Genomic DNA, 11,980 nt, shown 5'->3' with positions numbered 1-11,980 from the left:
TACGAAAACTTGATCAAATAAGGAACTAAATGAAATGCAAAATCTTTTGTTCATAAATTTTATTGACATATCAAAATATTTACAGCTTATTTTATATACATGTCGATACAAATTCACATTGGCTTCTAAAATGGAGGTATTTTGATTGACTACAAAGGCAAAGTTGCTTGAAGCCGAATATGTTAGGAAATACATTGAGCACAGATTATTATTATTATTATTCAATATAATTGTATATTTTCCTAATACACAACAAGGTAAAAATTCGGATAAGCATTAATTTAAATGTTGCCATCGCAAAGAGTAACTTACCAAATGGAATTTCCGAAGTATCTGAAAAATACATTTAATTAAAGAAATAATTACCTACTTGTTTAACTAGAAAATCTATGGCAAAATATTGTGGATCCCACACTTAGTAATGCATTTATGTGCAGTCACATAATGACAATGTGTGTTTGATGACCCCAATGTAGTTAAAAGTAGTTAATTAATTTATTATCTACGTTAGTTAAATAGGTATTGTAGGTACTCACTTTGCGAATGGCACTCAAATTGTAGCTATTCGAATATGGCAGTGTTATCAAATACAAATAAAGTAACAATTTGTTAAAGTAACAACATAATATTTGATCATTAAATTCATTAATTTATCAATTTATTCTCAAGCTAACAACGCAACAGGAAAAAACATAATTTGCATCTTTTGCAATTCACTATAAGGTGGCTTTTACAATGATGGATTGTGCCTGCCAATGATTGATGAATTCCAAGCAAAAATTAACCATATTTCATTGGAGCTTAAGGCCCGTATACAGAAATGACAACCGATTAAAAATTCACTCAACAATAATAATATACATATTTTTAGTTTAAATACGGGTAGAACTGGTAAAAATGGCACACAAATATGAATCTACATGAAATACATAGAAGATTGAATTTTGAGTGTCGTTTTAGAATAGAGCTGAGAAGTTTTGGTAACTAACATCATAAACGTATCATTTAATAAACAATATTTGAATCGTTTTCTAATTAATTAAACATAATTATTCTTCTTTATAAAAAGTATAAAGAAATAGTAAAGATTTTTTAAACACTCTGTAACTGCTTATTAATTGTGCAAACAAATGATGGTGTTAATGAATATTAAGAACCATGAACATGGGGATACAAAATGTGGACACCTTGACATCTACGACGGACAAATATTACAAGACGATGAAATACATTTAGCACACTTTACCCATTAAAACAAAACAAAAATACATTCAAAAAATTAAAATACATATGTATAAAAAGAGGGTGGTCTTAGTGAGAGTCTTCGACACTTTTATTATGACAGTAATGACATTTCTTTTGTAGAAAATGGCAGTGGTGTGATCTAGGTCTTCGAATCTAAACAACACACTAAACTACACATTTAATTGACATGTGGTAACGAACAAGCATCTACAAATCGATCTATTGTTTTGTCAACAATAGATCTTCATTACGGTGTGCTATTACAATAATAAGTGTAAGTTACAACAATACAGTTTAATGGCATAATCATTCGGAAGTTTGTCCATAGAACACTGGCTGACAATCAAAACTATGACCTATTTTACAACAAAAAAAAACATAGCATTCTAAATTCGAATTTCCCTTCACATTATTTTGGGAATTAAATTATCTGTCTCATTACAAATACTGCAAAGCGAACACCTTTTAGTCGGTTCTATTTTTTTTTTGTTAAAATTGAAGAAAACCTATGCGCGGTTTTTTTAAAGAAATTTTAAAAAAATATTCTAAAACATCAAGTGAACCCAAAAACAATCTAAAGCTACTTTTTGACCATGATTAATTTATTGTTATTTTTAAATTATGGCGTTAAACGTGTTAAAAGAACTTACAAGTTACTTTTAGCGCTAGCTGTAAGGCGAATTATATAACATTTCTGTTCGTCAAACCTTCACGAATGTTACATTTTCAAAGTTTTTCTTAGATTTCAATTACTGTATTCTTGTAAGGTACACAAAAGCCTGTGCAAAAGCAAGTTACGGCACAGTGATACTACGTTAAATACCGTTCGTCTGCGTTTCTCAGCATCACTTAAGTCGGATTATTCCTGTTAACACATGTTAGGTTTAAATAAGTACATGTTAGTTAAGGATATGTGTGAACACTTTAGTTAGTTATTTTATATGGTAACAAGTAATTCAGTCTATTTTGGTTAGGCAAAAATACGGAGAGTTTTGTAATTTTTTTTTCTAAATTATTTTTCATAGTCATAAAAAATTGGTGGTCAATATAATTATCGCATTCTATTTCCACAAAACTGATAATTATTTCTGCAAATTGCAAATACTACTTTAAAAAATACGCTTACAATACATTCCTTGTATTTTAATAGCAGAATTCAAATAAAATTATTTTATGATAACGCCCTCTCTTAGTAACAGCTTTAAAATGCGTGTGAAACTACATTTTGTTACTAACAGATTAAAATATCACACAATAGCGTCCTTTTGTACTGTATTATGAATGCTCAAACCACTCGTTTCGTTATTATGGGTGAATAAAGAAATTAGAGGCCAATTTAAAAACCGTTAGCAGTACAAAGCTTTGACGTTTCAACTCTCAATGACATTACAAATATACAGGAAAGATGAAGAAGAAATATACAGGATATCTGACGTGTGAATGAACGTCTGAAACTTTTTATTTTAAAAAGCACAGTTCGTAACCAAAATGCTAATATTTTTACTCTCATAAGGTCTCCAGTCTTTTCATTTAGACATGTAACTAGACTAAAGTGACTATAGTTGATTTGATAGTTGTGTGATTAAGAAAAAAGAATTAATAATTAATTCACATTTCACTAATAATAAAAAATAATTCTTAACGCACTCATGAAAAAAAAATACAAATTAACGCACACTACATAATATGGATAAGGATATGTATATTAAACAGTATTCATTTTATGTCAGTCAAATATCCTTGGTTTGTATTTCATTTATACAAAATCAGTATAAATAAATGCCCATATCAAAAAGTCACATATACCAACTTCTATGTGATATAACTAAATTGTAAGTAACATAAAACTAGATTTAGTATTCACTACTACTAATAATACGTATTATGGGCTCCGCTTAAAATGAAGGATTTGATTGAAAAAGCATTTCTCATATTTTCATTCCATTTGTTAATGATTTAAAGATATGCACTAGTTGTAAGTTAGCGCCGACAACACAAGTAGCAGATATGAATTGGTGCTCAAAAATTCAAGGTATACAGTGTGAGTCACGTTAAAGTGTACATATGAAAATAGATGAAACTAGACCTATTTTTATCGACAAAAAAGAGGTCAAAAAATTTTTGAGATTTTTTTTAAATTTTTTATAGAATTGTTTTTCTTCCAATTACTTATTGTAAAGAAAACGTAATAACTTTTAAACTAAGCGGTACATCCTGATAAAATAAAAACAGTAATAATGCAAAATAACAGGCGATACTAAAAAAATACATAAAATACACAAAAAAGGCCAACAAATAATGAAAAATGATACTTTTTGAAAAAAATCTGCTTAAAAATTCGTGTTTTTTTGGTTATTTGATAAATTTCTCCAAAAAATGCCCCTATAACCGGTAGTTTTTATTACTTTGTATTATTCTCTATCGTATTACCTTCGTAAAACCAAAAATCGCATGTCTCTATCCCTATCACAACGTTTGCAATGATCGTTTGAACTAAGCCTCTCCGGGCGCGCCATTCAACGCTTCGTTAACAACAAAACTGAAAATGGCTCTAGATTTGTAATTTTGATAAAGACAAGTTAGATTTCAAATAAAAACAAAATATTTCGAAGTAAAATAAGCATTTTAGTTAAAATTAAAATTGTCTCTACCTGCAGCGGAGAATAATGTTGTGGCAGGCCTTTGTTCAAACGATCATAGCAAATGTTGTGATAGGGATAGAGACATGCAATTTTTGGTTTCACAAAGATAATACGATAGAGAATAATAGAAAGTAATAAAAACCACCGGTTATAGGGGCATTTTTTGGAGATATTTATTAAATAACCAAAAAAACACGAATTTTTAAGCAGATTTTTTTCAAAAAGTATCATTTTTTATTATTTGTTGGCATTTTTTGTGTATTTTATGTATTAGTTTAGTATCGCCTGTTATTTTTCATTATTACTGTTTTTATTTTATCAGGATATACCGCTTAGTTTAAAAGTTATTACGTTTTCTTTACAACAAGTAATTGGAAGAAAAAAAATTCTATAAAAAATTAAAAAAAAATCTCAAAAATTTTTTGCCCTCTTTTTTGTCGATAAAAATAGGTCTAGTTTCATCTATTTTCATATGTACACTTTAACGTGACTCACACTGTATAGGGCTAAAAAAGTTTAGAAACCACTGCTCTAGGCACCAAAAAGGGCGCCAAAATGTCGCACATCGAAAAAAAAAGCTGCATCTTTAAGTTTAAATATTTGGGTCATCCCACTTATCCATTCACCGCGTCATCAATAGGGGTATGTGAACTTTTTCCACGAATCCCCAATTATTTCCCTTTTTTTTCATTGCTATGAACAGGGTTGATGGGGCGAATTAATGGTATAAGTGGAAAAAACCCAAAAACTTGAAGGGACCAAAGGGGCTAGAAAATTGATCCACTCTTAATGGGGCGATTCAATGGGAATAATAAGTGGAAAACCCAATAATTTCAAGGGACCAAAGGGGCGCCCAAGGACTCACTGCTCAAACCTAACTTCTAGATATGTGACTGTAGATATATCAACCAGTTTACCGGCTGCTGATATATTTGGGGGCCATGTGTCCCGTCTCGCCCAGGGTGCGGAGGACCACGTTCCCGCTAGGCAGGATGGAGATCCAGGTGATTGAGCCGTGGTTGAGCGCTATCCGCAGCCAGCCTTCGGGAGGGAACTGAAGGGCTCTGGAAGAGAGGGGTAGATTGAGTATTGAGAGTGAAGCGAGCTGTCCCGATCGAATTATTTGAATGAAATTTTTCGAATTCAAAATCACTGATTGTTAAACTTGGTGGGGTAATGGGGTTGCCATCACCTCACCAAGTTTTGCTAGGGTAGGCTTACATATCTTAGTTTTCTTATTCTACTTTATAATGGGTAATGGATGAGCTAATTCAATCGAGAATGGACATGGCGCACAATTTTTGTTGAAGATGCCAAAAAAAACTACAAAAAATTAGAATGAATACTGTATTTTTACTTTTTTGATATCTTTAAAAATGACTGAAATATTCAAGCTCAAAGTGCGCTCTTCCGCTTGGAGCGATTTTTCGCGCGGATTTTGAAAATGTGACGTAGTAACATGAAAAGCTGCATGTAAGATATTATCTGTGTACAATGGTTAGAATGGTTAGTAGGGGAGCCGAAGCGGGGATTTTGGGACTTACTAAAGAGTGGCAGACTAACATACAAGGAAATACTTTGTACCTAGTTGAGTACCTCTAAGTATGAATTTTTGATATAAAACGGCATTAGTTCTTATGCCTTTCACCCAAAAAATACCTCAATTAAGCTCAAATTTGAGACGCAGTCAAACCTTGAGTGACGACGGAAACTAGCCTAGATGGAGGACATATGAAATTGAACTTCTGCTTCTTCATTGATAAAAACTTATCATTTACCATACCTTATCATTTTGTATTTCATTTTCAAGTCACTTTTTTTTCGTTTACTGTTTAAATAAAACGTGGATTTTTTTTTAATCTCTGGTCTTTTGAACGCACATCTGAACGATGTCTGGTTTTAATTTCATCCTGTTTCTGCTGTAGACTACCTCCAGGGTAAACAGTTATAAAACATAGGGTTCTTTGGGCGAGAACTTCTCGCCTTCACTGCTTTTAACGCTACTACTACTAGGTCTCCCTATCCGTGAGAGGGTAACTACTTTTATTTTTGATTTTTTACACTTAAAACTTCATTGTACCTATTGTTCACTGTGTTCACGCAGAACTAATTAATAAATATGAATATAAATTAATATTCTTGGACATTTTACACTGCGCTTCTAGTCCCAAACTAAGCAAAGCTAGTAGTACTATGGGTACTAGACAACGGATATAAACTGCATACTTAAATACTTTTTTTTTGTAAATACATACATATTATACATAGAAAACACCCAGTCCAATACAAACAAATATGTTCATGCACACAAATGTTTGTACTGTGTGGGAATCGAACCCGCTACCTCCGGAATAGTAGTACGTTTCGAACCACTACACCAAACGGCCGACAATGACATTCAAACATTAAAGAAATACATTATTTAGTTTTGAGAATTTATTGTACTTTAGACAATAATATTATATTGAAATTAGAGTTAACGTGCCGGCCGGCACGTCAAGCCGGTTCGGTGGCTGATAGGCGAGAGGGGGATACAGTGAATGGAAGAGTGAACGCGCGTGCGGACCGAATGAGATCGACCGATAGTGATGTGTAGCTGTCTGTCATAGACACCTATCATTTAATGAAAAGATGAACTAAAATTTTTCAGCGCGACTAAAATATGCTTTGGCGCGTAGCCGCACCAATGCAGTGTGGCAACTGCAGTTCGGACTTCATTATGCGTCCACTACACATACAATAAAATTCAAACTATCGCACATGTTTTCTTTCTATTTCTAATTCAGTAAAAAAGGTTTTTGAGACCTTCATTCAATATTCAAAAGTTATTATCATATGACAGAACTTATGACCAGACTATACATTGAATAAAATATTTTTCTTTTTATCATCTGATCAAGCTTAGCAACCTAATGTTACTATGACACTCGAGTTAATCCACATTCAGCACCATAGCCTCCCCTTCTACAAGCCCCTCTACAAATGTCAAAATGTCACTTAACCCTTTTAGCATCAGTTTTTTTTGTTTTTGAGAAGATGTAGGTACCCAAATTTTTATTTCAGTTAAATTATAGTCCAGTCGTTTGGTACAAATTAACGTGGTTACCTGGAAAGTGTTCTGGGAGTTTTGAAAATTGGTGTTTAAATAGATTTCGCTATGCTCTCTGTTAGTCTGTTAGTTAAGTGTGATTGCCGCTCGTTGAGAAATTGGAAAATGCTGCATTAGAGAAAGTTTTGATAATTACATTCTTTCCTATGTCGTCGCCAAATGACGTCCACTGCTGGACAAAGGCGAGAGCCCTTTGGGTTTTCCATAGGTTTTTCACAATGAACAGTCCTGCGCTGCCCGCATTCAGGTTCTTCCCGCGACCTTTACCAGATCGTCGGTCCACCTAGTAGGAGGCCTATCCACGCTACGTCTTCCAGCCCGTGGTCGCCACTCAAGAAATTTTCTGCCCCAATGGCCATCGTCTCTACGAGCTATGTGCCGCCCACTGCCACTTGATTTTAGCAATTCTGCGTGCTATGTCGGTCACTTTGGAGTCAGGTTGGTCAGGAGACTGCGGATCTCCTCATTTCTGATTCGATCACGCAGGGAAACTCCGAGCATAGCCCGCTCCATCGCCCTTTGGGTGACCTTGAGCCTTCTTATGAGGCCCATAGTAAGCGACCACGTTTCAGATCCTTAAACTTTCCTATTTATTTCACGACTAGCTTATGTCTGCGGCTTCACCCGCGTGAAATTCAGTGTCACAGATCGGCATAAATTATAGCCTATATGGTAATCTGGGTTACAAACAATAATATTGTACAGTTTCAACAAAATCCGTTGTGTACTTTTTGCGTGAAAGAGTAACAAACCTGAGACACAGGAATCTTCCTAGTTCAGGTATCAACCCACCAACGTCTCTAATATTCTTACTTTTTATTTTTCCTAATTGTTTGTTATTACAAATATCATAATATTATCTGTCTGGAGCAACGAGCAATGGAAAGACAGATGCTTGGCGTCTCCCTACAAGATCACAAAACGAACGAGTGGATCAGAGAAAAGACGAGGATCAGCGACGTGGTGGAAGAGATAGAGAGCCGTAAATGGAGATGGGCAGGACACATTGCACGGATGAACCAGGATCGCTGGGCCAGAAAGACCCTGGAGTGGAGACCCCGCAACAACACCCGCGGCAGGGGAAGACTGCCTAAACGATGGACAGACGATATCCGGCAGCAGGCTGGAGTGAACTGGATGCGTGTGGCCAGGGACAGAAAACGGTGGAGGGTTGAAGAGGAGGCCTATGTTCGAAGGCGAACCCAAAGGCTGACATAGATAGATAGAATATTATCTGTTATGTTGGTGAGAAATAAACATGACTTTACTTTACTTTTCTTTAAACATCCAGACATCCAAACTTTCGCATCCGCGACTTCGTACGCGTGGACCTTGTTTTACTCCATTAGGGGTGGAGTTTCGTATAATCCGCTCTTAGCATCTATAGCGCATAAATAAATGTAAAAATGGCTTAATAGTGCACAAAATTGGCAATAGGTGGCATAATAATGGTTACTTTTGGGTTTGAAATGTGATTGAACGATGACAACTAACAACAGTTGTCAGTTGGGTAAAATTTTATTTTATTTCGAAAAAGACAAAAAGTGGTCAATGGGTTAACGTGCGGGGGCTGAAAAATCATGTTGTGACGTCACGCGCGAATATTGGAAATTTTTGAAAATTTAAAAACGTCCGTAAACTTCTCGAGGCTCTATCTTCGGTAATACTGGATGGATTGAGGTGAAATAAAGACTAGTGTAATGTATGTGATCTAAACTTTAAATTAAATCATAATTTAACTTAATATTACAACTTATGCGTGTTGTCCATTCACATAAACCCTTGAATATTTTTATTTAATTCAAAAATTTCAATATAAAGAAAATGCAGCACTTATGTAGATAAGCATGTGACTAGAATAAAATTGGTCAGTTTTAGTTCTGATATTGCCTCAATTTTGCTTTTTTTTTAAATATAATATTACTTCGCTCCATGAAGCAATTTCGAAATTGAAACTGTCACTTTGTCTAAACGAACTTTATACTTACTTGCAAACGAAGAATCGTATCACGTTGGCGTGGCACACCAGCAGCGTATAGCTATCTTGGGTCTGCTCCGGCGGCGCTCTATGGAAGTAGCGGCGGAATGCCGCCTCGATGCGCGCGCCGTCCTGGAAAAACTGCTAAACGTACCAGACCAGGCCGCGTTACTATACTGGCCAGTTGCAAAAAAAAAATAGGGAATAGAGGAAATAAAGAAAAAAATTAGGATTCAAAAAGAGAACGAGATGTTTGAAAAAAATAAGAGGATGAAGAAAACGGGGAGAAAAAAATACTAATTTGAGTTTACGTAAGGGCGCATATTTGACGGAAATTAAAAAAGGTAAAAAGACAAAAAAATACTACTACCTTTTCACTACTAGATACTTAATAGCATTGGGAATTTACGTTTTTATTATCCTCAGTGTTTAATTTTGAGAATAATTTTATTAATTACATAGTGTGATTTTATGAATGGAAAATGGTTATGAACGAAACTATTTGCTATTACTAAGCTAAGTTTACAAAAGCATTTAAGGGAATGGAATATTATGGATGGGATAATGCAACACTGGTCAGTTAGCAATGCAATCACAATGATGAAGATGACGATGGTTATACATTGTATAGAAGATTATTCTACATGCTTGATACACAAAACTCTAGGCTGAGTTTCACCATCTTACTTTAACTTTAACAAACGTCAAAAATCTGTCAAAGTCCATACAAAAAGCATCAGTTATTGTTACGGTTCAAATAAGGTCGTGCAAATCAGTCTAAAAACGTTAATTACACAAACAACATGCTTTTCTTTTATTACACTTTTTTTTTACTGATATTCTATCATTGAATATTAGTGCCTTTTTCAGATCCACACTGTTGCGAAATCCGCTTATCAGGAAAAAGGCACTTAAAGTCAAAACAAGTAAAAAATTTAATAAAATACTATCATAAGCAGTCGCCATAGCATCTTATGTCGTAAACATAGGACCTTTTTACATTTGAATTTATATAATATTGGCCTATTTATTATTTGTGCAGTAAATAGTGCAAATGTAACTATGGATCTCAATAACACAGATTGTTCGCAAGTCTAGTCATTTGCATCTGCCCTCAATCTGACAAAGAAAATAATAATGCAGGTGTCAAGAGGTCATCTAGTTGCAACTCTTGTTTGTCCTAGATCACTTTTAGAGATTTAACGGTTGTTTAAATGTAATATTTGACCTTGGGTGTACTTTATTACAAGCTTAATTTTTTGTATTGTGTCTATTATTTAAGTGACATTGATTATTTACAGTAAACAATAATAATTAATTAATTTTGTCATGGTTTTAGTTATTTGAAACAAGAGTCTACAATATACTTGTTGAATAGGTGAGTCTTTCTATTTCTACTTTTACTAAATGCTGAGTTTTGATTCTTACATCATCAAAGTTAAACTAATAATAATTAATATTGAAGTGAATGTGAAACAAAGGAATTTAACAAAGGAAATGCATTTTAAGAGATATGGTATAGCATTCTATACAGCTTTGTGCTCAATAATACAATTCTTTATGCATTTCAAAACTCTTGTCTAAAAAAAACCCTGATATTTCTTTATTTTGTACTTTGAATAGTCAAAATTTAATTATACTTACTCTTGGCTCTGGTCTCCAGTGCCCCACAGGTGGTTCCGGTGGGATAGGAGCCCCCTCCTCAATTAGCTGACAATCTTTGACCTCAATATTTTTGTCGAGATGCTGCGCAATGATTTTGGCGGTCTCCTGAGCACGTGTCATCGTTGACCGCACCAGTAGGTCCCATTTGATGTCGAGGCATGCTAACCTCTGGCCTGTCAGGTCGGCTTGCTGTCTACCTGCAGTTGTTAAGTTATTGGTGATTAAGTAAAGATGACGGCACGTCAACGTAACCACTGTGGGTTCTTGTACAGTTGTAATAGGGGCGAGTTTGCAAGAAAAATGGGAAAAATTCAAATAGGCTTTTTATCAGTTTATAGTTAGACCTCATTGATATTGTAATTAGTATTTGTAATTGCTTTTCTTATCAGGTGGTGTGTGTACAACTAAAGTTATTCTATTGTGAATAGGATATTATATTGTGAGATATTTAATTTATTTGATTTTAGTATTACAACAAGTCTCTTTACGTAAGAACACTTCACTGTGAAAGTATAATGAAATAATCATTTAAATGTATCACAATATCTAGTCTAGTTGTTCCAATCATGACCAAATAGATTGTTTTAAGATTATTGCTGAAACTTAAGATACAATTAAAATAAAACTTTTTAATTTCATGACTTATGGACTTACCTAACTCTGTCAATGTCCTTTCTTTGTCCGTTACACCGTCCACGTTATACTGGCCGTGTCTGATGAGGAACAAATGCCTGACAGCTTTGCTTTTAGACTTCTCCAATTGCTCATTGTACCTGTTTTCTTCCTCGGGCTTATCGGAACGTATAGGCTTCACTAAGCTCGCTGGCTCTCGACTGGAATCAACAGAAATACTGATCTTATCTAAGGCAACAGATAAATCGTATAAAACGTGATTGAATTATCAAAGGACAGTTTCTAGAAGATGAAGTGTGTAAATAAGACTGTTTATTGCTTCTGGAACGGCAACAGTTTTATAAATAGAAACGTGCAACGCCAAATTGCATGGTTTTTTGGTTAGACTTTGCAACCAAAAATTAACACTTACTGGTCCCAATTCTTGTCCCATTTCACACTGGGCGTGAAATTCGTCGTCCACGAGTTCTGCACATCGAATTTTTTATCACTCCTTGTACTGTTTATTTGATAATAGGCAAAACCACCACCAACAGCACCTAAACTTATAATCGCTATTTTTTGGAACCTAGACCACGTAGCCATTTCAGATCAATGAAAACTTAATACAGTTCACTGGTAATACTTTGTTGCATTAGTTAATAATTTTTTAACAAAGTTTAATTGATTTTACGATAGCAAGGTAACCTCTCGACAACCACCGTTTTT

General features: G+C 34.3%; 1 protein-coding gene across 2 annotated transcripts; it reads right to left on the bottom strand.

Annotated features, from left to right (window-relative positions):
• Positions 1–42: 42 nt before the first annotated feature.
• Positions 43–11,980, bottom strand: LOC135082163 (serine/threonine-protein phosphatase Pgam5, mitochondrial). Of its 2 annotated transcripts, none has more exons than XM_063976931.1 (6): positions 11,685–11,980; positions 11,294–11,472; positions 10,619–10,836; positions 8,985–9,118; positions 4,805–4,951; positions 43–2,110 (listed from the first exon to the last, which is right to left on the bottom strand). In XM_063976931.1, exons 1-6 carry the CDS (start codon positions 11,855–11,857, stop codon positions 2,095–2,097), a joined length of 867 nt encoding a protein of 288 aa, XP_063833001.1. In that variant the 5' UTR covers positions 11,858–11,980; the 3' UTR covers positions 43–2,094. The 2 variants fall into 2 exon arrangements, with proteins under 2 accessions (XP_063833001.1, XP_063833002.1); XM_063976932.1 differs by having other exon boundaries at positions 8,985–9,115.

The sequence above is a fragment of the Ostrinia nubilalis genome, chromosome 21, assembly GCF_963855985.1.
Source record: "Ostrinia nubilalis chromosome 21, ilOstNubi1.1, whole genome shotgun sequence".
Lineage (NCBI taxonomy): Eukaryota > Metazoa > Arthropoda > Insecta > Lepidoptera > Crambidae > Ostrinia > Ostrinia nubilalis.
This window is presented reverse-complemented; position numbering and strand designations above follow the sequence as displayed.

Excerpts from the sequence above, each read along its gene's own strand:
- LOC135082163 (XM_063976931.1), bottom strand. The coding sequence starts at position 11,857 with ATGGCTACGTGGTCTAGGTTCCAAAAAATAGCGATTATAAGTTTAGGT. Across the intron at positions 11,473-11,684 it reads TGGGACAAGAATTGGGACCA|TCGAGAGCCAGCGAGCTTAG; the intron begins GTAAGTGTTAAT and ends TGTTGATTCCAG. Across the intron at positions 9,119-10,618 it reads ACTGGAGACCAGAGCCAAGA|CAGTTTTTCCAGGACGGCGC; the intron begins GTAAGTATAATT and ends TGGTACGTTTAG.